This window comes from Drosophila pseudoobscura, chromosome 2 (genome assembly GCF_009870125.1).
Source record: "Drosophila pseudoobscura strain MV-25-SWS-2005 chromosome 2, UCI_Dpse_MV25, whole genome shotgun sequence".
NCBI lineage: Eukaryota > Metazoa > Arthropoda > Insecta > Diptera > Drosophilidae > Drosophila > Drosophila pseudoobscura.
In genome coordinates this window covers 2,447,404-2,471,193 of record NC_046679.1, presented here as the reverse complement: position 1 = coordinate 2,471,193, position 23,790 = coordinate 2,447,404, and the positions used below count along the sequence as shown (strand labels likewise).

The 23,790-nt window shown below is 39.7% G+C and overlaps 5 protein-coding genes and 1 long non-coding RNA gene across 8 annotated transcripts; 1 reads left to right on the top strand and 5 right to left on the bottom strand.

The window, feature by feature from the left end:
* The first annotated feature begins 1,015 nt into the window (after positions 1 to 1,015).
* LOC117185657 (uncharacterized) lies at positions 1,016 to 1,965 on the top strand. The gene is made up of 2 exons (XR_004471130.1): positions 1,016 to 1,553; positions 1,605 to 1,965. It is a non-coding gene; the product is annotated as an uncharacterized lncRNA (long non-coding RNA).
* A 1,327-nt stretch (positions 1,966 to 3,292) lies between these two features.
* LOC13036529 (uncharacterized) lies at positions 3,293 to 3,960 on the bottom strand. The gene is made up of 3 exons (XM_033377147.1): positions 3,943 to 3,960; positions 3,524 to 3,862; positions 3,293 to 3,467 (listed from the first exon to the last, which is right to left on the bottom strand). Exons 1-3 carry the CDS (start codon positions 3,958 to 3,960, stop codon positions 3,306 to 3,308), a joined length of 519 nt encoding a protein of 172 aa, XP_033233038.1. The 3' UTR covers positions 3,293 to 3,305.
* A 1,281-nt stretch (positions 3,961 to 5,241) lies between these two features.
* Positions 5,242 to 6,278, bottom strand: LOC13036336 (uncharacterized). Its single transcript, XM_033377140.1, has 2 exons — positions 5,940 to 6,278; positions 5,242 to 5,316 (listed from the first exon to the last, which is right to left on the bottom strand). The coding sequence occupies exons 1-2, from the start codon at positions 6,276 to 6,278 to the stop codon at positions 5,242 to 5,244; spliced, it is 414 nt and encodes a 137-aa protein (XP_033233031.1).
* A 1,269-nt stretch (positions 6,279 to 7,547) lies between these two features.
* LOC117183386 (uncharacterized) lies at positions 7,548 to 8,275 on the bottom strand. The gene is made up of 3 exons (XM_033377139.1): positions 8,271 to 8,275; positions 7,839 to 8,187; positions 7,548 to 7,768 (listed from the first exon to the last, which is right to left on the bottom strand). The coding sequence occupies exons 1-3, from the start codon at positions 8,273 to 8,275 to the stop codon at positions 7,601 to 7,603; spliced, it is 522 nt and encodes a 173-aa protein (XP_033233030.1). The 3' UTR covers positions 7,548 to 7,600.
* Positions 8,276 to 8,670: 395 nt separating this feature from the next.
* On the bottom strand, positions 8,671 to 9,564 carry LOC117183385 (uncharacterized). The gene is made up of 2 exons (XM_033377136.1): positions 9,052 to 9,564; positions 8,671 to 8,979 (listed from the first exon to the last, which is right to left on the bottom strand). Exons 1-2 carry the CDS (start codon positions 9,562 to 9,564, stop codon positions 8,818 to 8,820), a joined length of 675 nt encoding a protein of 224 aa, XP_033233027.1. The 3' UTR covers positions 8,671 to 8,817.
* Positions 9,565 to 14,782: 5,218 nt separating this feature from the next.
* On the bottom strand, positions 14,783 to 20,003 carry Cnx99A (Calnexin 99A). 3 transcript variants are annotated; one of them, XM_003736200.3, is made up of 10 exons: positions 19,986 to 20,003; positions 18,461 to 18,764; positions 17,788 to 18,120; positions 17,559 to 17,630; positions 17,348 to 17,481; positions 16,559 to 17,147; positions 16,353 to 16,493; positions 15,863 to 15,994; positions 15,550 to 15,786; positions 14,783 to 15,478 (listed from the first exon to the last, which is right to left on the bottom strand). In XM_003736200.3, the coding sequence occupies exons 2-10, from the start codon at positions 18,596 to 18,598 to the stop codon at positions 15,431 to 15,433; spliced, it is 1,824 nt and encodes a 607-aa protein (XP_003736248.2). In that variant the 5' UTR covers positions 18,599 to 18,764; positions 19,986 to 20,003; the 3' UTR covers positions 14,783 to 15,430. The 3 variants fall into 3 exon arrangements, with proteins under 3 accessions (XP_003736248.2, XP_033238911.1, XP_033238905.1); XM_033383020.1 differs by lacking the exon at positions 19,986 to 20,003 and adding an exon at positions 18,832 to 18,847; XM_033383014.1 differs by lacking the exons at positions 15,863 to 15,994; positions 19,986 to 20,003 and adding an exon at positions 16,115 to 16,240 and having other exon boundaries at positions 14,793 to 15,478.
* Between the last annotated feature and the right edge of the window lie 3,787 nt (positions 20,004 to 23,790).

Below are 23,790 nucleotides of genomic sequence, written 5' to 3'. Positions count from 1 at the left end.
TTGATGGACTTCTGCAACCGGCTCTCCCAACAGTATTGAAAGATGGCTAATATGAACATTGGTGTACGTTTTAAGTCCCTGCAATGTTATCTATTGTTTAAATAATTGCACATTTGATAATCTTCGATTAAGTTCCCAGCTTCACTGGCGCTATTATCCGCGTCCAGTATTGGAACTATGAACTATAATTTTACAGCACTGCAAATGGGAGTCACACATACGCCACCAGCGGGCGGTTATCGAACACAGTGGCTGGCCACTGGCGCCCCCAAACGGAGTCTGCTAACCGTTTTTGAAGAAATTCTATTATTTATTTTTTTTTCACAGCGGCGCCAGTGGTAAAATATTAGCTGAGCCTTTCCGATTCACTGGAACTAGACCCTGTGACGTAGTTATGTCGTCTTCCAACAGACTTTAGTTCATTCTAGACCAATACAACCAAATTAATTAAAAAAAAACTTCAGAGCGTTTAAGTCAATCGTTGCAAATGCGACATCTGCGCATTGAGGACATATCTACGATCGAACTGCAGCTGCAAGTGGCGTTCCGTTCCTCAACATCTTCAAGAAACATCCCAGATGAGTCCAGCAATGGTCATGACAGTGAGCTTCCAGCAGGGCGGAGCGTAAATTTGAAATACGCTTGTAATACCCTTAGCTTTTATAGTCTCAGAGATCTAGGCTCTCATTAGGGCGGGCAAAATCAAGGGCTAATTAGGGGGGACTAGGACTTCACCGCAAAAACGTCAAACCCTTAGAACGACCCCAAGATGATGCCTCTGATTCTACGAGGATGTGGGGTCTGTTGTGCAATAACACCACGTATGAGGGCGTAGTATTTTAGCTTACACATCGATTGGCATCTAACTTCAAAAAGGTTACCCCATACCATTGGGGAACTGCTCAAAGTGCCCCAGCCATAAATATAACCCCCCGCACTAATTTAAGCTGATTCAGCCTCGGATATGACCCTTGGGTCGTCACCGCCTGTGTCTGATACTATTCCTCCCCCTATTCCTGCTCCCATGTTCATTGTCTGCTGTGGGGTTCAAACTTATTACCTTTTATAAACCGAAAAAAGCAATAAATTTTTATTAAAATTATAATGCTTACTCAGAACTAGGCAACGGGTTGCGTTGCGGTTTTCCATTTTGGAGGTGCAGGTGCATCATTTCTGGGCACTGGCAATTAAATAATGACTCAATTCGACAAGCATGCCTGCTCCTCCTCCTACTCCGAAATCCTGGGAAGTATGATCCAATAACTTGGTGAAGTACTGAAAGAACGATAACGTGGTCTCAGAAAATCAAATGGACAGTTTCGCTGCTCCCTACTCATTATATTGGTAAGAACTGTCGCCCATTCCGGGCCACAAGTTGAGCAGTTGGCTTCACAATGTCTCTGAAAGAGAAATGAATTTCTAAGTAGTGGGCCACTGTTTGTCCGTCATTGGATCTTGTCTGGCGCCTAGTTCTCAGAGACTATAAGAGATAGAGCAGCCAAATTTAGAATCCAAAATTTAGAATGCGATATCAAACTCATGCTCGTGCCTATGTAAGTTTAACCTTTGTTTAAATAATTGAATTTTAATAATCTTAGGCTTAGTTCCAAGCCTCAGTGGCGCCTGTATTGGAACTAGCATTTTGTTGTCGTGGAAATAGGTACATACGCCACCAGCGGGCGGTAGTCAAACACAGTGGCTGCACAGTAGAGCCCTTAAACGGAGGTCAGCGACATATGGATGCATCAGCGAACATTTACGAAAATTGCAACATTCATCAGAAACATCGCTGCGCAACATGCTTGAATTTACATAATTAACAACATAGGCGCCACTTCGGATATACATATTATGTTATCGATTTCTCTTTTCTGTGTAAGCGCGAAGTTCAAATTCCAACTTTCCGTGTTAAATTATGTCTAATGTCTAATTATAAAGTCTCCCTGAGACCAGTGGAGCCATGAGGATGGTCAGCCGTTTTCTTTGCTCTGAAACACTAAGCAAACCGTTTTGTTCACTATGGTCCAATTCTATTCCATTGTATTTCTACAGCGGCGCCATTGGAGGTCATAGATTGGCTGAACGTTGACAATTCACTAGAACTGCGGCGAACTGTTTACCAAAAGCGGAGATTACTTTGTGTACTTCAAGCCGACCTCTTAACTGTAATGGTTGTAGCCCCTCCAAGTAGTCGTCGTCGTAGCCATGGCAGCTTCAATACTCCTAGTACTCCCTGTTTCTTAGGAAAGCGTTCGCCCCCAGAGCCATTGGCGAAATAAATACAGATCAATACAAGTTTGGAGCGTAATGCAGACCTTACTCCAATCTAGAAAAATACACTTCTAACACTCTGATATCACATAACACATAAGTCTGATTCCTTTAGCTTTTATAGTCTCAGAGATCTGGGCGCTCTTTAAGACGAGTATAACTCAGAACTGGGGAACCTGTTTGATCCACTTTCGGGGTGCGTTGAAGTGAAAAATGATTATTACAGTGTGGTCATAGGACTTTTATCAACAAAAGCAATATCAACATCAAATAAATCTCAAATAGCAGTAAAAGTGTCAGGAGGCAGGAGGTTAAGGACGCTGCATAAATTCAAAAACCAATAATATAAATTTGTATCTCCCGCACGTAATCTTTATGATGAAATCGAGTATGCAATGCTCTGAAATTATAATCCTGTCATCATGAAATTGAAATTGGCAAGGATTCGATCAGATAATGTCCAACTTAATAGCATGGAACTGCCCAAAATAACGGATAATGAGGGGGACTGGGACTTCGCCTCAGAAATTTCCCCATGAACCAAAGTTCAACCCTTGGGCAAACCCCGACATGCTGCCTCTGGTTCTACGAGGATGTGGGGTCTGTTTCTGCAATAACATTGCGATTGAGGACGTAGTATTTTAGCTTACGCATCGATTGGCATCTCACTTTAAGGCTACCCCACTCCATTGGGGAACTCCTCAAAGTGCCCAGCCGTTGTGTGTAATGGAATGAAGCTGGTCAACCCTTGCGGTCTTTATCCATCCATGAAGTAAGTGAGAAAACCCCCAACGTACTACTGAACATTCTCCACTTGAAGTCGAATTTTAGGAATATACCGATGAAAACAAAAATTTTCGGCTGGGATTGCACGGATCCAGCACGTTCCGCTTATTATAATTTTGGCTTTTTCGTTGGAAAGCACCATGCCATTATTAGATTGATTTATTTTCTTTCTTCGCTCATCGCTTGTATCGGACATAAAGATAGTCGCGTTCTCTTCAATGTTGTTATGGTCATCCCAGATAAAGGCTTTATTTGCTCTTCAGAAGATCCTCCACGAACGAAAAACTCGCATTTGTATCCACTATGTTCTTTCCAAAGATCCAATGCAAAGCCAGCAGGTAATCGCCCGTTGGAAGAGGTAGACGCAGCATCTCAGGTCTCAGATAAAAGCCATTTAAAATTTGAGGTCCCTAGGATGGAATTAATTCAATACGAAGTTGTATGACCTATAGATTTAAGTGCATACCACATACGGACATGTGTGATTCATGTTGGTAAAATCATGAAAGAGACCAAAGACTATTTTCAGATAAGGGTCGTAGCCGGTACGCATATACCGACAGACATCAATACTTCTGTCAACCATCCACGGTTTAAAGCCGTTTGCCTTTTTGAAAAGCCTGCAACGTATCGTAATTGCATTGGCCGGGTGCAATATAGTCGCATTCATATTGAAAACAACTTTATTTCGATTGATTGCCTTCAGGCGACAAGTGTTGAACACTACAAAGGATTTGTTGTAGCTCTCACAGACGAAGTTCGTGAACTTAAAGACAACTGCATCCTGAAAACATGGTTGATTGCACTTGATTAGATTAGATTACTCGATATACTAACGTTAACTTCGAGATTCAATATTAGAAATAATCCGATTAAAAAACAGACGATCAGTAGAGAGCGCATCGTTCAAGCACTGGGTTGAAAAATAACACATTCGAATGAGACAAACGAGATCTTTTATGCCAAATATTTTTCCGCATGAAGGATTCATTAAATTGCTATAAACATATTGCATATTAAGTGCTTTTGCTGTTAACAATCACTGACTAATAGACTTTTTTGTGTAATTTGCATTTCAGAAAATTTGTCTAATTTCAAACTCGCATTCGTACCACATGATCGCTTCACTGGCTCATAGGCTAAACATAAACTTTTATCGATGAGGGGGGGTCGATAGGCTATTAATGTTGATTTCTGTATAGCCTTTTAAAAATGATTCTAAATAAAATCGACTTGGATAGGTTCGAGTACTTTTGGCTTTAGTTCTATTCCAGACAGCCGATATTTTGGCATAAATTCTAATATTTCATAGAAAAATATCTTATTTGAATGATACATTTTCATAGTGCTAGAGAGCATAAGAGAATGCAAATCTCCAGTTGGAGAGAGAAGCTAAGCAAAAACAAATGAAAATTTCCCTACAGCCGGAGAGTATGGAATGTGCTAGCGACTAGGAATAATTTGTCATTTGGTTTAATACTCGAAATAAGTACATATTTCAAAAGAATCGCAGAAACAGTTTGCTTGGCCATTTATTCCTCTCCTTTAACTTAGGAATAATTCCATAAAGATTTGCTTCTATTCAAGTTAATGGAAATAGAATTCAGAACTGGGGAAGTGCCTTGAAGTGGAAAATGGTTATTGTTGTGTGGTCATACGACTATTATCGCTTCATGAAATCAACAAAGGCAATATCGACATCAAATAAAACTCAAATAGCCAGTAAAACTGTCAGGAGGCAGAAGCTTAAGGACGCTGCACAAATTCGAAAACCAATAATATACATTTTTATCTCCCGCACGTAATCTTTGAGATGAAATCGAATATGCAATGCTCTGCAATAAATTCTTGCACTGGATGGACGGGAAATATCCTGTCATCATGCCAATGTGAAATTAGCAAGCATTTGATCAGATAATGCCCGACTTAATTTCATGGAACTGCCCAAAATAATGGATAATGAGGAGAACTGGTGCTCGCCGCAGAAATTTCACCATGAACCAACGTTCAACCCTTGGGGAAACCTCGAGATGATGCCTCTGGTTCTACGAGGACTTGGAGTCTGTTTCTGCAATAAAATTACGTATGAGGGTTTAGTATTTTAGCTTACGCATCGATTGGCATTACCCCATACTATTGGGGAACCCCCCGAAGTGTCCCAGCCATATATCCCCTCTAACAAATTTAAACTGATTCAGCCTCGGATACGACCCTTGTGCCGTCATCGCCTGTGTCTGCTCCTGCTCCCATATTCATTGTCTGCTCACAAAACGAAAAAAATTGTATTAAAATTATAATGCTTACTCACTAGGCAACGGGTTGGGTTGCGGTTTTCCATTTTGGGGGTGGAGTTCCCTGGACCAGCCGGTGCAGTTGCTAGCTGGTCAACCCTTGAGGTCTTTATCCATCCATGAAGTAAGTGAGAAAACCCCCAACGTACTACTGAAAATTCTGCACTTGAAGTCGAATTTTGGGAATATACCGATGAAAACAAAAATTTTCTGCTGGGATTGCACGGATCCAGCACGTTCCGCTTACTATAATTTTGGCTTTTTCGTTGTATTATTACAATGATTTATTTTCTTTATCGGACATAAGGATAGTCGCGTTTTTTTCAATGTTGATATGGTCATCCCAGAGAAAGGCTTTATTTGCTTTTCAGAAGATCCTCTACGAAGGAAAAACTCGCATTTGTATCCACTGTGTTCTTTCCAAAGATCCAATGCAAAGCCAGAAGGTAATCGCCCGTTGGCAGGAGAAGCCCCAGAAGTTCAGGTCTCAGATAAAAGTCCTTTAAAATTTGATGTCCCTTGCAAATAATTATAAAATATAAAGTTAAGAATATATATATACCAATGTAAGCGATAGTTTTTGAAACATACCACAAAAGGACATGTATGATTAATGTTGGAAAAATCATGAAAGAGTCCAAAGACTATTTTCAGATAAGGGTCGTAGCCGGTTCGCATATACCGACAGACATCAACACTTCTGTCAATTATCCAGGGTTTAAAGCCGTTTGCCTTTTTGAAAAGCCTGCATCTTATCGTAATGTCATTGGCCGGGTGCAGTATAGTCGCATTCATATTGAAAACAACTTTATTTCGATTGATTGCCTTGAGGCGACAGTTGTTGAACACAAAAAATGATTTGTTGTAGCTTTCACAGACGAAGTTCGTGAACTTAAAGACAACTGCATCCTGAAAACTTGGCTTGTTCATTTGCACTGGATTAGATTAATCGATATACTAACGTTAATTTTTAGATTCAATATTAGAAATAATCCGACTAAAGGACAGACGATCAGTAGAGAGCGCATCGTTCAAGCACTTGGTTGAAAAATAACACATTCGAATGAGACAAACGAGATCTTTTATGCCAAATATTTTTCCGCATGAAGGATTCATTAAATTGCTATGTACATATTGCAAAAAGCTTTAATTGCTTTTGCTGTCAACAAATCACTGACTAATACATAGACTTTTTTGTGCAATTTGCATTTCAGAAAATTTGTCTAATTTTAAAATCGCATTCGTATCAAATAACGATCGCTTCACTGGCTCATAGGCTGAACATGAACTTTCATAGATAAGCGGGGTTAATAGACTATTAATGTTCATTTTTGTATAGCGTTCTCCTGAGTTCTCCTTGATACATGATCGATACATTGCAAATTGAACACTGCCCATATACTCTACACATATAAATACTACCCAAATACTCATTAAATAAATGTGTCAATAATAATGCATCTACAAAAACAATTAGTAAAAGCTGCATGTTATACATATAGGCAGTGGGGGCGGGCGTTCTCGTATTGGTCTGAAATTTATCTCAGCTGATATACATATGTGTATAGCATTTCAATCAACTGTACTCAATTTCAAGTCTATAACTTAATTTTTTAATCTACATATGCCAAAATATTGGCTTTCTGGTCCAATGAGCTTTGGAGAAAATCGATCAGAAATTAAAAAATTATTTGTACATATGTATTTAGTCATTTATATTGCAAAGTATAATTGCAAAGTATAAAAAATTTAGGTGCGGATCGAAGTAGATCATCATCAACAGGTGATTATTATGTATGATTTGTGTAACTTGTTCTATGCTCTTTTCTTCTAATGACCAGCTTTTTCCTTACCGCACCGTGCGCTACATCTCTCTACCCGCAACGGACGAGAAAAAAAGTGATAAAGCGGACCTTATGCAGGGGAAATTATTTTTGTTTTCTGGTTATAATAACTATTCAAATTATTCAATAATTATCGTATCCTTTTCCTTAGAAATTTATTAGATATTTTAATTGTTCAGAAACGCTTCCTTCCGGATGCTGCCTTAATAATTAGGACTAAAGCACAGGTCGTCAGGTGGGACCATATTGCTTCCGCTCAATTTCCGATACCTTAACTGTATATAAAAGACTGTTTTCGCATGAAAGAACATACAATAATTATTTTATAATTATTTATTTAGTTATATTTGGTTGCTTTATTAACATCATGTGTTTTGCATAATCGGCAAACGCTTGCATAGAAAATTGTCATTCCTTCCGGAGATCTTCTACGAATGAAAAACTCACATTTGTATCTCCTGTGGGGCTCTCGCTTTTGCCAAAGATCCACCGCAAGGACAGCATATAATCGCCTGATGGAAAGGGTAGACGCAGAAGCTCAGGTCTCAGATAAAACCCTTTTAAAATTTGATGTCCCTTAGAAATATTTATACAACATAAAACTAATAAATAGATACAAGTGTAAGCGATAGTTTAAGAGACCTACCACGTACGGACATGTATGATTCATGTTGGTGAAATCACGATAGAGTTCATAGATTATTTTGAAGTAAGGGTCGTAGCTAGTATGCATAAACCGACAGACATCAATACTTCTGTCAACCATCCACGGTTTAAAGCCGTTTGCCTTTTTGAAGAGCTTGAAACGTACCGTAAAGATATTGACCGTGTGCAATATAGTAGCATTCAAATTGAGAATAACTTTGTTTCGATTGATTGCCTTTAGACGACAGGTGTTGAACACAAAAAAGGATTTGTTGTAGCTCTCACAGACGAAGTTCGTGAACTTAAAGACAACTGCATCCTGAAAACTTGACTTATTAATTTTCGTAGTACTATAATAATAGAAATATTTACGTTGACGTTAATGTTCAATATTATAAATAATCCGATAAAGGCACAGAGCATCTGTTCGGACCGCATCCTGCTCTCGATTGAATAATAATATTTGAAATAGTTCATCTTTTATATGAAAATTAGTTCCGCATGACGGAGTCAATAAATTGATATTACTCTTTACTTTGTTTTTTGCTAATTATTTTAGCTGTGCTCAGACAACATTGTAATGGTTTTCCGAACCAAATATCAAAATATGAATATACCAATCAATGAATCATAAACTACGGGATGCGTGCAATATAGCCGCATTCAAACAGAGTACGAGTATAACTTTATTTTGACTGCCATACCACTTTCGTTAACCTTTCGACTTTCGTTAACCTGAAGATGACAACACCCTCAAAATTTCGCACATTGATTTCCCCTTGAAAAGCATGACGTTTACGATAGGTTCAATATTAGAAAAAAATCGATTCGCAGACGACTTTCGTTAACCTGAAGATGACAACACCATCAAAATTTCGCACATTGATTTCCCCTTGAAAAGCATGACGTTTACGATAGGTTCAATATTAGAAAAAATTCGATGAAAGCACAGATGATCACAACAGAGCGCATCGAATGTTTTATTTGCTCTTCAGCAGGTCCTCTACGAAAGAAAAACTCGCATTTGTATCAATTGAGTTCTTGCCAAAGATCCATCGCAAAGACAGCAGATAATCGCCTGATGGAAAGGGTAGACGCAGGAGCTCAGGTTTCAGATAAAAGCCCTTTATAATTTGATGTCCCTTGGAAATAATTATACAATATGAAGTTAATTAATATATACAAAAATGGAAGCGACAGTTTTAGAAACTTACCACATACGGACATGTATGATTCATATTCGTAAACTCACGATAGAGACCAGCGACTATTTTGAAGTAAGGGTCGTAGCCGGTTCGCATAAACCGACAGATATCAATAGTTCTGTCAATTATCCAGGGCTTAAAGCCGTTTGCCTTTTTGAAAATCCTGTAATGTATCGTAATGGCATTGGCCGGGTGCAGTATAGTCGCATTCATATTGAAAACAACTTTATTTCGATTGATTGCCTTCAGGCGGCAAGTGTTGAACACAAAAAAGGATTTGTTGTAGCTCTCGCAGACGAAGTTCGTGAATTTGAAGACGACTGCATCCTGAAAACTTGACTTATTAATTTTCGATGAACTATTATAATTGAAATATTTACGTTGACGCCTAGGTTCAGTACTATAAATAATCCGACAAAAGCACAGAGCATCAGTGCGGACCGCATCCTGCTCTAGATTGAAAAATAATATTGTTAATAATTCATCTTTTATATGAAAATTAGTTCCGCATGGCAGAGTCATAAAATTGATGTGTTCTTATACATATGTATATTCTTACAATACCCTAATTATTTTAGCTGCCCACAAACATCAGTATAATTGTTTTTACGAAAAAAAATATCAAAACACGAACATTCCACACTAACTAACTTATTAGCATTTCAGAAGATCTTTAAGCAGGTCTTCTACGAATGAAAAACTCACATTTGTATACCCTTAGGGGTTTTCATGCCAGAGCTCCTCCACAGAAACGGCAAGTAATCGCCGGTTGACAATGTTGGAAACATACCATATGCGGACTCGAAGGATATGCATTGGGAAAGTCTTTTAATAGTCTATAGATTATTTTCACAACTGGGTCAGACCTGGTTCGCAAAAACCATAAGCAATCAATTATTCTGTCAAATAGCTAGGGCTTATGCTATAACATGTGTAGCCATTTTCCCTTTTGAATGCTTAATATGAAGTTTAATACTATTGGATTGGTTTATTTTTATTTTTTAATCCAGTAGCTTAGATATATTTGTAGGGGTTTGAATCAAAACAAGAGGACGTGTATTAGTAATAATAAATATTACCAAATGAGGGAAAAGTGCCTAACGTAGACTGAAGCATCACCACTCCCATACAGTGTATATATATTTTTGTTCAGCATGAATAGGCGAACCGATACAGCATTGTCTGCCTGCCCGTTTGCACCTATGGAACTCTTTTGTTTAGATTGCAAGCCAGCTCATCGAACTTTAACACATAGTCTTCTCCCATGAATCATTGTCACTTTTCGTAGATAACCTACAAGAGGTGGTACGTCAAGTTTAAAATCCTGCAATATCGAGGTGTTTTTAGTGATGGAAACTAAATAGCTCTTTGGGCGCCATGTTTAAGGCACATTACAACAATGCCCAAGCCGGGGCCTTATCCTTTTTCGTGAAAGGATGTGATGCTCCAGGGTTTGATGGTCTGACTGGAATATAGCTGCCATAGGAAGAATAGTTTTAAAACAGTCCTGCTCCATAAAAACTTCCGGATTTAAATATTTATTATTAAAAATTCAAGAAAAATAGTAACATAAATTAATGTAAATAATTTGAATTTAATTTGTTTTATTAAGTAATGTACTGTGTGTATGTATGCAGATTAATTGGTCATCTGAGGGGTTCAACGGTGTAAAAACTTTGTCGCTATGAAGATAGCTTAATTAGAGGTTACAGTTATTTCGAAGGACACTCTATGTTAAAACATACATAGGTTCGGTAATAATTGTTCTTATGGATTGGTTGGTTTTGTAACTTATTATTTGTATTTAGTATTTTAAGCTCAATGTTATTTGTATATTAATAAATAAATATTTAAAAGTTGGAGGATAAGCATGGTTCCTGTTCTTGATTGAAAAAAAAAAACATTTGAAAGTGACTAACGATTTCTTAAAAATGTGAAAAATCTATTTGTGCACGAATAAGTAAGTTAATAGATAATTATGTTCATACTCGTACATACATGGAAACACAACACACAAACATAAATCCTTGCGCAATATGATTTGTGAATTTTTAAATTTTTGGGATATCGTATAATAAAACAATTAAAGGGTTGACAGCGAGGGACTCCCAGAGATATGTTTTATTTGCTCTTCAAGAGGTCCTCTACGAAAGAAAAGCTCACATTTGTATCCACTGTGTTCTTTCCAAAGATCCAATTCAAAGCCAGAAGGTAATCGCCCGTTGGCAGGAGAAGCCCCAGAAGTTCAGGTCTCAGATAAAAGTCCTTTAAAATTTGATGTCCCTTGGAAATAATTATAAAATATAAAGCTAAGAATATATATATACCAATGTTAGCGATAGATTTAGAAACATACCACATAAGGACATGTATGATTAATGTTGGAAAAATCATGAAAGAGACCAAAGACTATTTTGAAATATGGGTCGTAACCGGTACGCATATACCGACAGATGTCAACACTTCTGTCAATTATCCAGGGTTTAAAGCCGTTCGCCTTTTTGAAAAGCTTGCAATGCATCGTTACGGCATTGGCCGTGTGCAATATAGTCGCATTCATATTGAGAATAACTTTATTTCGATTGATTGCCTTCAGGCGACAGTTGTTGAACACTATAAAGGATTTGTTGTAGCTCTCGCAGACGAAGTTCGTGAACTTAAAGACGACTGCATCCTGAGAACTTGACTCATTAATTTTCAGTGGATAATAATAATTCAAATATTTACGTTGGCGCTTAGGTTCAATATTATAAATAGTCCGACAAAAGTACCGAGCATCAGTGCGGACCGCATTGTTCTCGCTCTCGATTGAAAACTAACATTCGAAATAGATCAACATGTGTTATATGAAAAATGTATTTCAGCATAGTCATTTAACTAGTTTTTAATTGTTATATAATTGTTATTTAACTGAGCACAAACACACAAATCACTGCATATATAGTTTTACACGAAATATCAATATGTCCGATCGTCAGCACATTTTGAATTTAAGGAGATCGAATAATAATCACTATTATTTCTTTAATAAATCATTACCTTTGAAAGATAATTTTTTATTTGTTATTCGGAAGACCCTCTTCGTATGTAAAACTATCATTTACAATTTAAGATCTCTGAAGAGGAACTATTCAGAATAAGAATTTGATACTCAATGAGTTATTGTGGAGAAATAGTGTGCCCAGATTTTGATGTAGCTTTAGCAGAGGACGTTCGACGATTGCATCCTAAAAGCTTGGTTTATTAATTCGCAGCTGATGTAATTGGGATGTATGTATTTACGTTATATATAATCCAATAGCTTCGCAAAACATCAGTTTGGACCGATCATTTGAAAGATACCACTTTTATAGCAAATCTAATTTCTCATGAATGAGTCAGTTAATTGTCTTGTATTGCATATACATATGTAGATACAATGTATGTACATACATACACGGAAACACAGTACATAAACATGTGTAAATCGCTGTGTAATTTGATTTATGAATGTTTAAATTTGTACGATATCGTATAATAAAACAAAAAAGTTCGATTTTAAAGGATTGACAACCAGGGAAACCTCTATATCTATATGTTTTATTTGCTCTTCAGGAGGTCCTCTACGAAAGAAAAACTCACATTTGTATCCACTGTGTTCTTGCCAAAGATCCAATGCAAGGACAGTAGGTAATCGCCCGTTGGCAGGAGAACCCCTAAGCGTTCTGGTCTCAGATAAAAGTCCTTTAAAATTTGATGTCCCTTGGAAATAATTATACAATATAAAGTTAATAAATATATACCAATGAAAGCGATAATTTTAGAAACATACCACATAAGGACATGTATGATTCATGTTGGAAAAATCATGAAATAGATTAAAGACTATTTTCAAATAAGAGTCGTGCCGGTTCGCATAAACCGACAGACATCAACTCTTCTGTCAATTATCCAGGGTTTAAAGCCGTTTGCCTTTTTGAAAATCCTGCAATGTATCGTAATGGTATTGGCCGTGTGCAGTATAGTCGCATTCATATTGAGAATAACTTTATTTCGATTGATTGCCTTCAGGCGACAGTTGTTGAACACTATAAAGGATTTGTTGTAGCTCTCACAGATGAAGTTTGTGAACTTAAAGACGACTGCATCCTGAGAACTTGACTCATTAATTTTCAATGGATAATAATAATTGAAATATTTACGTTGACGATTAGGTTCAATATTATAAAGAGTCCGACAAAAGTACAGAGCATCAGTGCGGACCGCATTGTTCTCGCTCTCGATTGAAAACTAGCATTCGAAATAGATCAACACGTCTTATATGAAAAATGTATTTCATCATAGTCATTTAACTTGTTTATAATTGTTATATAATTGTTATTTAACTGAGCACAAAAACAGAAATCTCTGCATATGTAGTTTTGGACGAAATATCAATATGTCCGATCGTCAGCACATTCTGAATTTGAGGAGATTGAATCATAATCACTATTATTTCTTTAATAAATCATTACTTTTTATAGAAAATTTTTCTGTTTTTACTTCGAAGACCTTCTTTGAATGTACAACTGACATTTTTATTTTAAGATCTCTGGAATTACCAATTCCATTTAGAAAAAAAAAGAAAACAATAATAGTATAACCGTATAACGATTCGTGTAGTTTTAGCTTGAATAGCACTTGAAAAGGGTTTTGAAAACCATGGACGCCGTTTGCATTTAAAGTGTATATTTATCTACATAGCGAAATGCTTACGCAGTTAAATTGTATTTTTTCCTTTTTGGGGTTCCTGTAACAGCCGGTGCAGATGCATGTGTGTGTGGAGAGCAAAGGGGAGTACTTAGCTGTAGCCCTTATCCATGCATGAATTATGGGAACAACCCCAACCCAGAACTTACCCTTATATCATTGCAGTGAGGTCACAAAATGTTAATCCTTTTAAGTGCGACCAGCGATGGGCATCATCGTGGTGGCGAATCATTTAATCTTTTTATTGAATTGCTTCCCAGTTTATGGCAATCGAAGAGATTTCTGGAGACGTACTTGCATCAGATTGGCGGACGGACATACTGTAAATCTAATTTTCAATGTCCTGTGTCTGCGTGTATGCAAATTGAAATTGACTTTGGGCCTGTCATAACAATTCCATTACAAAGGACAGCCTAGTATGGTTATTTATGAGCTTAGGAAATTGAATTGAATCATCCAGAGAGCGACAAAAAAAGGAGACGAGACCCAAATGCACATGGCGATTTTATCAGAGTCATCACAGGAGCATCAGTGAAATGGATTGGCAAGAGAGTTTCCTTCCATTTCCATTTAAAATGCCGGCGAACAGATGCTCGTGCCTCCTCCATCTTGTTTGCGCAAATTGAAGTTAAACGGATTTTATTTGATTATTTTGGGCGGCTGGAGAGGTCCACTAAACCAATCAACTGAATAATGGAAAACATTTTGTAAAATGTGTAAAAACCACACAAATGTAGCGGCTGTGGTGCGTCTGTCTGGTTTGGTTTGGTCTGGTCTAGTTGACGCCGCACGCACCATGAAGCATAAATCCAATTCGTATCTGATCTAGATCCCCAAGCGAATGTACAAGGGGTTGATATATTTAAATGAACACCCAGGGGCATCCATGGTGGGGCGTAGGAATGCTAAACCGGTGGCATTTGGTGGTTGAATGAAGTCCGACAATACTCCTGTTGCCTTTAGTCCTGTGGCGCAGCTGCTGTGCATTGGTTGTGGAAACATTCGTTGCTGGTTATTTGACATTTAGTTTTATTTTATTTATTCTTTTCGCTGCAGACTTTCATCCGATACAAATGAAAATGGAAACTTGAGTATAACTATCATACTATTAAATTTTGTCTGTTTTTAAATTACATAATATTAAACTAGATGTTTGCAATAGATGTTCCTCTTTTCCTTTGCCCTCATTTAGTTCATTCTTTGTCTGCTGGACTGCCTTTGCCTATCCTGTTTGTTTCCCCTCAATTGTCTAGTTGTGTGGTTTATGCGCTCAAAACGTGAATAAAAGCGTGTACATGGGATGCAGTGTTTTGAAACAAACATGAAATTAGCGAGTGTTCACGATGCGGAAGGGAAAGAGAACACACCATGGAAATGCAACGATAATGCAGCAAGTACGTATGTATAAAGTTTCACTACACTACCACACATAAATTAAAGTACTAAATTTGGGGACTGCCCTTGAAACTGGCAGATTGCAGGGCCAACCAACAAAAACGATTATATGTACGGTTGTGTGTATTTTTGGAGTGTGGGATGTGTTGAACCTCGAATCATGTTTGAAATAAATATTGGCTGTTGTTGAAGTTTTAGTTGCCGTTTGCTCTATGGAAATGGGTTAGGTTCTGTTCAAAACGTTCTTTTTTTCTGTTGATCCGCTTTACTCCTTGCGCACTGCGCGCTTACGTGTAGTTTTTGTGGTAGGTTGCTATCGAAAGATAAAAAGTACAATTAATTTCCAATTTTATGTATTTTAAAGCATCAAGGCCAAAGACCCACCTCAGTCTGTGCGGGCTCATCAGAACCCTCCGGCTCCTCCGGCTTGGTCTCAACATTATCTTCTAAATCAGACTTTGTATTCTTCTTGGGACTAGCGGACAGCGGCGTGCTTTCCTTACTGGAATCGCCAGCAGCTCTCTCAGACGATGGATCGCTTTCCTCCTCCTCTTCGGGTGCCTCATCGGGTTGTGGTTCATCGGTTTTCTTTGCCTGAGCGGCAGCGCGTTTGGCAGCGTCCTTCAAACCCAAAAATTAATATTAGAAATGCATAGAAACACCTCCAATCTTTACTCAACAAAGTAAGCAACTTTACCTCTTTCTTAGCGGCACCAAATCTACACCAAATGGTAAGGAAAACGAATAGCACGACAAAGACCACCAGGGCAATGCCCGCGACCACGGGATTGGCCTTGGCTAGCTCGACTACCTTATTCACGAATGAGTCCTACAAAATGGAAACGGCAAATAGCAATAATTGTGCAAATGTGCATAGGCAATGAATGTGTTGAAGCGTGTAGCGTGTGTTCTGATTAAAAGTGAGAAAACGACGCCAAAGGCGTCCAACCTCTTTGGCGCGACGGTACAAATAGAAGATATAACAACTGGCCGGAATGAGAAGGTACAGGAAGTACAGGGCCCACCATCCAGGCTTGTAGTTCATGCGGCGCATCAGGCGATGCCACAGGGTTTTCTTCCGTTGCGGATAGATGCATTCGATTAGCAAAATCATTCGATTTCTCTCTGTGCGTGTGTTTGTTGTGTGTGCTTGTTTATGGGTGGAGGAGGCGTGGCAGTTAACTTACCGATTCACGATCAATATAGCGACGCTTGACATCAAAACTATTGGCAGCAAAATCACGGGCCACCGCCACATCATCGGTGACGATAAGATTGTCGAAGAGAATGTCGCTAGACATGGACCAGAGCTCCAGACCCACAGCACTCTAAGACGGAACGGAATAAGCGTGTGTTTCCATAGGATAAAAAAAAGAGAAAAAGAGACACTTACAATCGGTGTCATGCGGAACGGCTTTAGATCTTCAAAGAAATCGGGATTGGCAATCTTGCGAGGAGACCACTTGCCCTGATAGTTGGGATTGTCAATGCTCGGTGCACGCCACTTGCCCTTGTAGTTGGGATTGGGGATCAGCGGAGCCTTCCACTTGCCACAGCCAACGGTTTTCTCACAGACGGGGTTATCCACCAGCGGTGCCTCCCATTCGCCATCGATTTCGGCATCCCAATCCTCGGGCTTGCTGGCCGTGGGATCGAATATCATGTCGGGCTCATCCTCCAGCCAGCCCTCGGGCATAACAGCATCCGGATCGGGCAGCTGGGGCGGTGCATCCTCATCCCAATCACTGGGCTTCGATGCTGTGGGATCTGGTATCTTCTCGCGCTCATCCCACGACTCTGGCTTGTGGTCATTCGGGTCATCGATCTGTGCTGGCGGATTTACGGGCGGCTTAAAGTCTGTCAGTAGGGAGCCCTCATTGACGATTTTGTGATCCACTCGAATCTCGAAGCTGTTGTCGGGATGGACTACAAGCTGATACAAATGTGGGAGCTTATCCTTAAAGAGATCGTCCAGCCGGTTCCTGCAAGCGGAGAGAGAGAAAGCGAAAGTGAATGACCGATTGACCGAATGATGCCGGCAGCTGTTCCGCATGCCGCGAGGGTAAAAATAAATAGACAGACCCCCGACAGCCGCCCCAGCTTATCGGCAAACAGAAGCAGCAGCAGCAGCAGCAAATGAACCCCCAGAAAACACACACAGACACATGGCACTTCGACTTACTTTGGTTTGTTGCAATGCTTCTCGGTGATGGTGCCGTTAATTGGATTAACGTGACGGAATATGAAATGCAATTTCACATCGTTCCCGCACTTGTCCGGCCCGAACATGATGGTGTAGGGTGTCTTGTCATTGAACTACAGAGCAAAACAGAAAATATGAAACATTTTCGGGGGCTACTCGCATACGGAGGTGGGTGGGGTCGGCAACTTACCGACTTAAGATTGTCGGTTTCCTTGCCAGCGGACAGCAGCTTGATGTACGAGCCGCCGCAATCTTGACCCTCCTGCAAAGCAAAACGTAGAAATTGGGTCAAAGAGTGGCATTTGGGGGTGGAACAGTAGTAACAAGTATTAATTGGATTTGTCCAGCCTTAGGCTTAGGCTGGGCTGATGCAATCCACACACAGAATTAGCATATCTCCAGAGTCTAGATAGACGCACCTGCAGTGTGACCTCATATTGCACCACCAGTGGTTTTTCTGCCTTGAAATCGAACTGCTTGCGGAGGCGTGCCGAGATGGCAGCATGCTTTGCCTTCGATTTGAGTACCAGTCCCTTATCTTTCGCCCAGACGATCCGCTGCGGTGACTCCCAGCTCCAGATGCCATCGTACTTGGAGATCTCTTCGGCAATGTCGTCCTTCTTGGCCTGCGAGTTGACCCACAGCTTGCGCGACTCCTCAACATCATCGAAATGGTCGGCAAAGTGGAACTTCTTGGGCTCGATCACAGGGCTCTCGTAGACCAGCTCCTCATCAGCGCCGACCGTCTCCTCCTGAATGAAAAGACACGTTTGGTGTTAGATAAGTGAAGTTGCGATAAAAAAAGAGACGACCACGCGGTCGCTTAAATATTGACACACTTCCCAGCGAGAGGCAGATAATGGGAGGAGGAGGAGGAGTGGGGGTGGGTGGGTTTGCATAAGTTGTGCGTGAGGTTTTCCTCTGGCACTTTAGGAAAATGACAGATAAATGTTAATTGGGGGCTATAAACAACGGGTGACCGGCCCGGCCCACCCCTCACCAAATATTCTAGACGCTTCTTCCACTGACGTGTACTTTTCTCACCGGCTACCCCCGCCGGTCTACACATTTGTGCGATATTTGCGCTCTCACCTGAACATCTTCGACTTGGCCATCCTCAAAGTCGTCGGCATCGACACCGAACTCCGCATCGGCTGTCACGGACAGCAGTAAGCTGCAGGCCAGCAGCAACGCCAGCGCTGCGCTGCTCCCCCCGAACTTCCACTGCATTTTCTTCCCGATTAGCGGCTGCTGCTGCTGCTGGTTTTGCTGTTTCAACCACCTCCCCGGCACGGCTCTCGTGTTTGTAGAAATGGAAACACAATTATCTGCTGCTTTCTGTGGTCTTCTGTCGCTGCTTGCGTTGCTTTTCACCAATTTCCTCGAACTGCGGGCGCTGCGAAAAAACGAGAATCGAAATCTAGCACGACGACTAATTGAAATTCAGCTAAATTAAATTATACTTTTCTTCTTCTGCCTGACAAAAAATTTGTTTATTTGCTACACGGTAACTACACATTTGCTACATTTCATTTTCGATTAAATATACCGTCCGACCCCAAGTAATATACCGTCTCATTCTAAAAATATACCGTAAATATACTGACGATTCTAGTTCTATTATACATATTCCTCGTTTTTGAATATTACTAGCTACTTGAGAAAGTCCACCCCTTTTGCCTTGGAGACAAGAAGCTGATTTTGTGTTCAAGGTATATTGGCCGCACACGCGAAGTGAGGTTCGTACGAACTTTGCAATTTGACTTGTCTGTTTTTGCCTGCTGTCCATACCCCTTCTCTTACTTGACAATAAAATATACCGTTTGACTCTCTGAAATATACCGAAATATACATTTTTAAAATATACCGATAAAAAAACGAACTTAACCCACTTAACCACCCTCTTTTTTAACAGGTCAACAACTGGAGCTAAATGTGTTTGTAAATTCTTCTTGTGGATGCGTCCTATCCTTCCTCTCTACTTGCAGCAAAAACCACGATATCTTTCGCCTCAACAACATATTCTTATTCTATTCTATAACTCTTCAAGTGTCAGAATATTCGTGTGTGTATTTACTGTTCGACCATGGGGTCTGGCCTGTCTGATCTGGTCCGATCGAATATCATATTCCTCGATTTTGATATTCGGTTGAATATTACCAGCTAGCTGAGACCTTCAGCACTGAACACTTAATTTAATCAGATTAATGAATCAATTTCCTACAATATTGGCTAATTTTAAGGACTCTTTTTAAGAGGATTGATTAAAGAATAAGGTATGAACATAAACGATACGGCTACTGCACATTTGGACCCAGTCGATTGGTTAATCGCTAGAGTTGCGCGCCAAAGTTGAATTGTTTGAAAGGGAATGAGTGACAAGGATATGAATGAAATGCAGTGGAATTAATGATGCAAGACCGAAAACCTTATATAGCTACAAAAATTAAATTTAATAGATTGATGAAATGATGACTATAACATAATTTCGACGATAAAATATACAGAAAAGTACTTGGGTTGAATTTGTAAGTCAAGGTATCAGAAAATAAGGCAAATGTTGCCGAATTGTACGATTGATTTATTTTTTATTTTACTATTATTATGATACACTTACACAACGAGAGAGCAGCGGCGAGAAAGAAAAGGAGAGCGCAATTCCACTGTTTGCCCAATTTCCAATAATGTCGATTGAAGGAATTGGCTGCCTTTGATATACTTTACACTATTTTACACAATTGATCTGTTCGAAATGCGAATCCGCGCGCGCTGATAAAATTTACATTTATGTATGTTTTCTACGAATTTTTCCGAACAGCCTTTAAATAATATGATCTAAAATTCATACGGAACTTTGGTTCGAAAAGTGTTTAGTTATAAACACTTATATACTTATGACATTTTCAAACACTCAAATGTATATCTGCAAAAATAAAAAATAGTCATATTTTATTTCAAAATTTATATTAAATCGCTTTCTTTTACAATTTCCATTATATTTCTTATGTAATTATTTAAAAAACTTGTTTAATGAAGGCATTCCATGAAATCGCAATCATTTATGTTCTTTGAGATTCTTAAGCTTTAGAAAGTGGTCCTTGTTGGCGCGTCGATTCGTTTTGCCATTACCACATCGCTTCAGATCATCTACAATGATGACTCCAGCGTTCAACTGCTTATACTTGGCCTTAATATGTTAATTTACAAAGTCCAACACGTCGTGGGAACACAGTATGGTGCCGTGCTTCTTCACCACAGAGGCATCGGCCTCATCACCATTGACCGCATCCCATGGGAAGTAGTTCGATCTTTCGGGTCCACTCCAGACCTTGAGATTTTCATCGTAGGTGATTTTCGGCATGTAAGGCATTCTGCAATCTAACATTTGCTGTAAGTTTCATTAACTGTTGGTGATTCGTTGCTTGCTGGCTCCTTTTTCTAGGAGCAGCCACATTTTGGGGCAGACAAACGGTAATCATGAAAATAAACGATAAGGACTATTAACAAATAAGACTTGGAGACTGCATCAGCGCGAGCACACGACTTTTGGGGTAGACCAACGATAAGAACGATAAAGCACGATAGTTATAAACAGCGTTTATAATTTGTACTTATATGCACGTTTATATATTTTTTTTATAAGTTGTGATACCTGAAGTGCATTAGGTAGGGAGGAATGATATGCGTCGATAAACTTAATCCGATGTCAGTCTCATAGCCTCAGTTTCAGGACCCAGATTAATTTGAATTTTGGAATGTAAATGACCTGGGTTGGGAGAGAGATTTCAATATGTTTCATAACATATGTGTTCAATATTCATGTTTGGATCATTGCAGAAGTAACAACTGAAACTAATTAGTATAGTTAGGTGTATATTAAAGCTACCTATTTATGTAGTATAAGTTCAATATGTATAAACACCCTAAACACCAGGGTGTGTGCATACATATATATTTATGTATCTAGACATGTATACAAAATGAACACACTCGTGTATCTCTGTCAAATGATACTCGTATATCATTGATAGACTGTGTTTTTCCCTCCTCATTAGTTGACCAATAAATTGCAGCGTATCAGATTTTGAATAAAAGTAAAAAGTGGCATTCTCGCATAAAAAGTGTACTTGCATGTTGGCAATTATTTTAAAAGCTTGCCGACTCAATTAATGCTCTGTCATGGAAGTTGCTAAGCCCCGCAATAAACTTGATGGGAACCGAGCGGCCGGAAGGGGTCGGCTGGGGCTGGGGCTGACGTTGGGGTTGGGGTTGGGTTCGGTTTGGTTCGGTTAGCAAAAGTTTACCAGAACAATAAAGTGGTATGCATTTGAGCATAAAATTATAATAAAAAGTCCAGGCTTATTGAGTGCGTCTGTGTGGGTGTGTGGTTGTGTGTGGTTGTGTGTGTGTGTGTATGGGGGAGGCCGATCGGAGGGTCCACCTTCTGATGCTTCTCCCACACGCGGCTGCCTTTCAATGTGGCAACTTATCTGCGGCACGCGCATCTATATACCATACCATCGGTGCCACAACTGACAGTTTCTGTTGTTCTTACAACAAACACTTGTTTGCAACTGCATACAAAAAGCTTTCTGTTTAATGGAATATTTAACACAATTTAAAAAGTTATTTTCTTTTTTTCTAAAGACAAACAGAGACTCGGAAGCACACACACACAGACAAACACACATGCCAATGGGGGCTGAGGTAGCAGTAGCCCGAGAAGAGAGAACTTTTGTGGAGCCCCTTGGACGTGCCGCAGGGCTGGAGAGGCTTGTGCTCAACACACACACATTTTTTTTGTATGGAAATTGTGTAATGACAGTTAATGAGGGTACTACATAAACAGGCTCGAAAACGCCACACCATACCCATCTCTAGCCCGTTCCGTACTACACCCGCGTACTGCACCTGTGCATAATCATCTGGATGGTGGTGGTGGGACTGGGGCCAGTGTTGTCAAGTGTTCTATTAGCTCAAGTAACAACAACGAGGGCAGCTTACCAACACTTGTGCTGAATTTTTGTGCTGATGCTGTTTGCGATGCACCAGGAAAGGAACCTGCAAAAATTAAGCTAACTAAAGGACACAGAAGGTTGCATGCGTTAGCTTGGGGAGTCGCAGATGAACATACCTCTTTGGATCAATCGTTGTATAGAAGTTATATATATTAGGCATTATCTTTGGATCGATCTGATTTGGTAATAGTATTCTATTTTTTTATTATTTCCTAGGACTAAAAGTTTCAAAAATCTTAATATTTGTGTTAAATTTTTAATTAATATATATTTTTAGGATGACTCAAGCTAGTTTTCAAGTTCTGTTAGGTAATCTAGAAGCAATATAACCCTTTCTTTCCCTTGGCAACATGTAACATAAATCTGCATGAATGCTACATCCCCTTCCTTCTCTTCACGATTATCGGGTGTCAAAAAAATACTCAACCTATAAAGAGAGTATGTGCCAAAGAGTACGTCTCCCATGGTGGCTCCTCTTGTCTACATGAATTGCTCAAAAAACATACTTAACACTGGAAGCACAAACAGCACTACATAGAAACCTTCGCACATTAATGGAGGGGTATGTGAAGGGTACGGGTGACGGGACATCAATGTTGATGGCATACCAAAAAAGTTTTGTTCTAAGCTTTTGGACAGCACCGGCAGAATCTCAAACATTTTCACCTGCAAGCAAATAGCGGAAGGAAGGAATGGGAGAGGGTGAGGAGGAGGAGGAGGCGACGGCAAGGTGCTTCACAGCAAGAGGAGGAGATGTATCCATGTTTGAGAGAGAGAGAGAGAGAGAGAGTATCAAAACATATGAAGGAAGCGCCGCTACAAGCGCACGAGTTCAACTTAGTGTGTACTTAACTTCCGTTACATGGCCGCTCACTCACACTCTCACACATGCATATACCCTTTCACACGCATGGACACACTCACTCACACACAGACACACTTTCCCCTGCATACGTATATGTATATGTTTGTTTGCTTATGCCAAAAGTGTTGTAAAGTGCGGCGCTTTGTCGGCAGGAAACGCTGAAAATTTATTACCGGACAATTTTGCCAGGGGATAAAAAAGAGCCGACTGTGGGTGGGGAGGCTATAAGCGTAAGAAGAGAGAGAGAGAGAGGGAGAGTGGGGGGCTAGTGGTATACCCACATACTCAAGCACACACTCACACTAACACACATGCATATGCATAGTTTGCTGGCCGTAAGTGTATGCAAACATGCCTAAAAAAAAAATAAAGAATGTGGAACAGTGGTAGTGTCGAGTGGAGGCGGATGTTAGGAATGGGAATGGGAGAATGGTTCCATGTAAGCAGGCGGGGCCATTTTCCATTAAAAATTCAAAATGCCCGACGCCCGGCAATGGCCGAGGAGACGCCAGCCTGCCATTAACACCCCCACATCCACG

Coding starts and splice junctions, on each gene's coding strand:
- LOC117183385 (XM_033377136.1), bottom strand. CDS start 9,564: ATGACTCTGCCATGCGGAACTAATTTTCATATAAAAGATGAATTATTA. Junction 8,980..9,051: donor ATCATACATGTCCGTATGTG/GTAAGTTTCTAA, acceptor ATTATTTCCAAG/GGACATCAAATTATAAAGGG.
- LOC13036336 (XM_033377140.1), bottom strand. CDS start 6,278: ATGAACAAGCCAAGTTTTCAGGATGCAGTTGTCTTTAAGTTCACGAAC. Junction 5,317..5,939: donor ATCATACATGTCCTTTTGTG/GTATGTTTCAAA, acceptor TTTTGTGAGCAG/ACAATGAATATGGGAGCAGG.
- LOC117183386 (XM_033377139.1), bottom strand. Junction 7,769..7,838: donor ATCATACATGTCCGTACGTG/GTAGGTCTCTTA, acceptor AATATTTCTAAG/GGACATCAAATTTTAAAAGG.
- Cnx99A (XM_003736200.3), bottom strand. CDS start 18,598: ATGCAGTGGAAGTTCGGGGGGAGCAGCGCAGCGCTGGCGTTGCTGCTG. Junction 17,482..17,558: donor AAACCGACAATCTTAAGTCG/GTAAGTTGCCGA, acceptor TTTGCTCTGTAG/TTCAATGACAAGACACCCTA. Junction 15,479..15,549: donor ATGAGCCCGCACAGACTGAG/GTGGGTCTTTGG, acceptor ATCTTTCGATAG/CAACCTACCACAAAAACTAC.
- LOC13036529 (XM_033377147.1), bottom strand. Junction 3,468..3,523: donor ATCACACATGTCCGTATGTG/GTATGCACTTAA, acceptor ATTCCATCCTAG/GGACCTCAAATTTTAAATGG.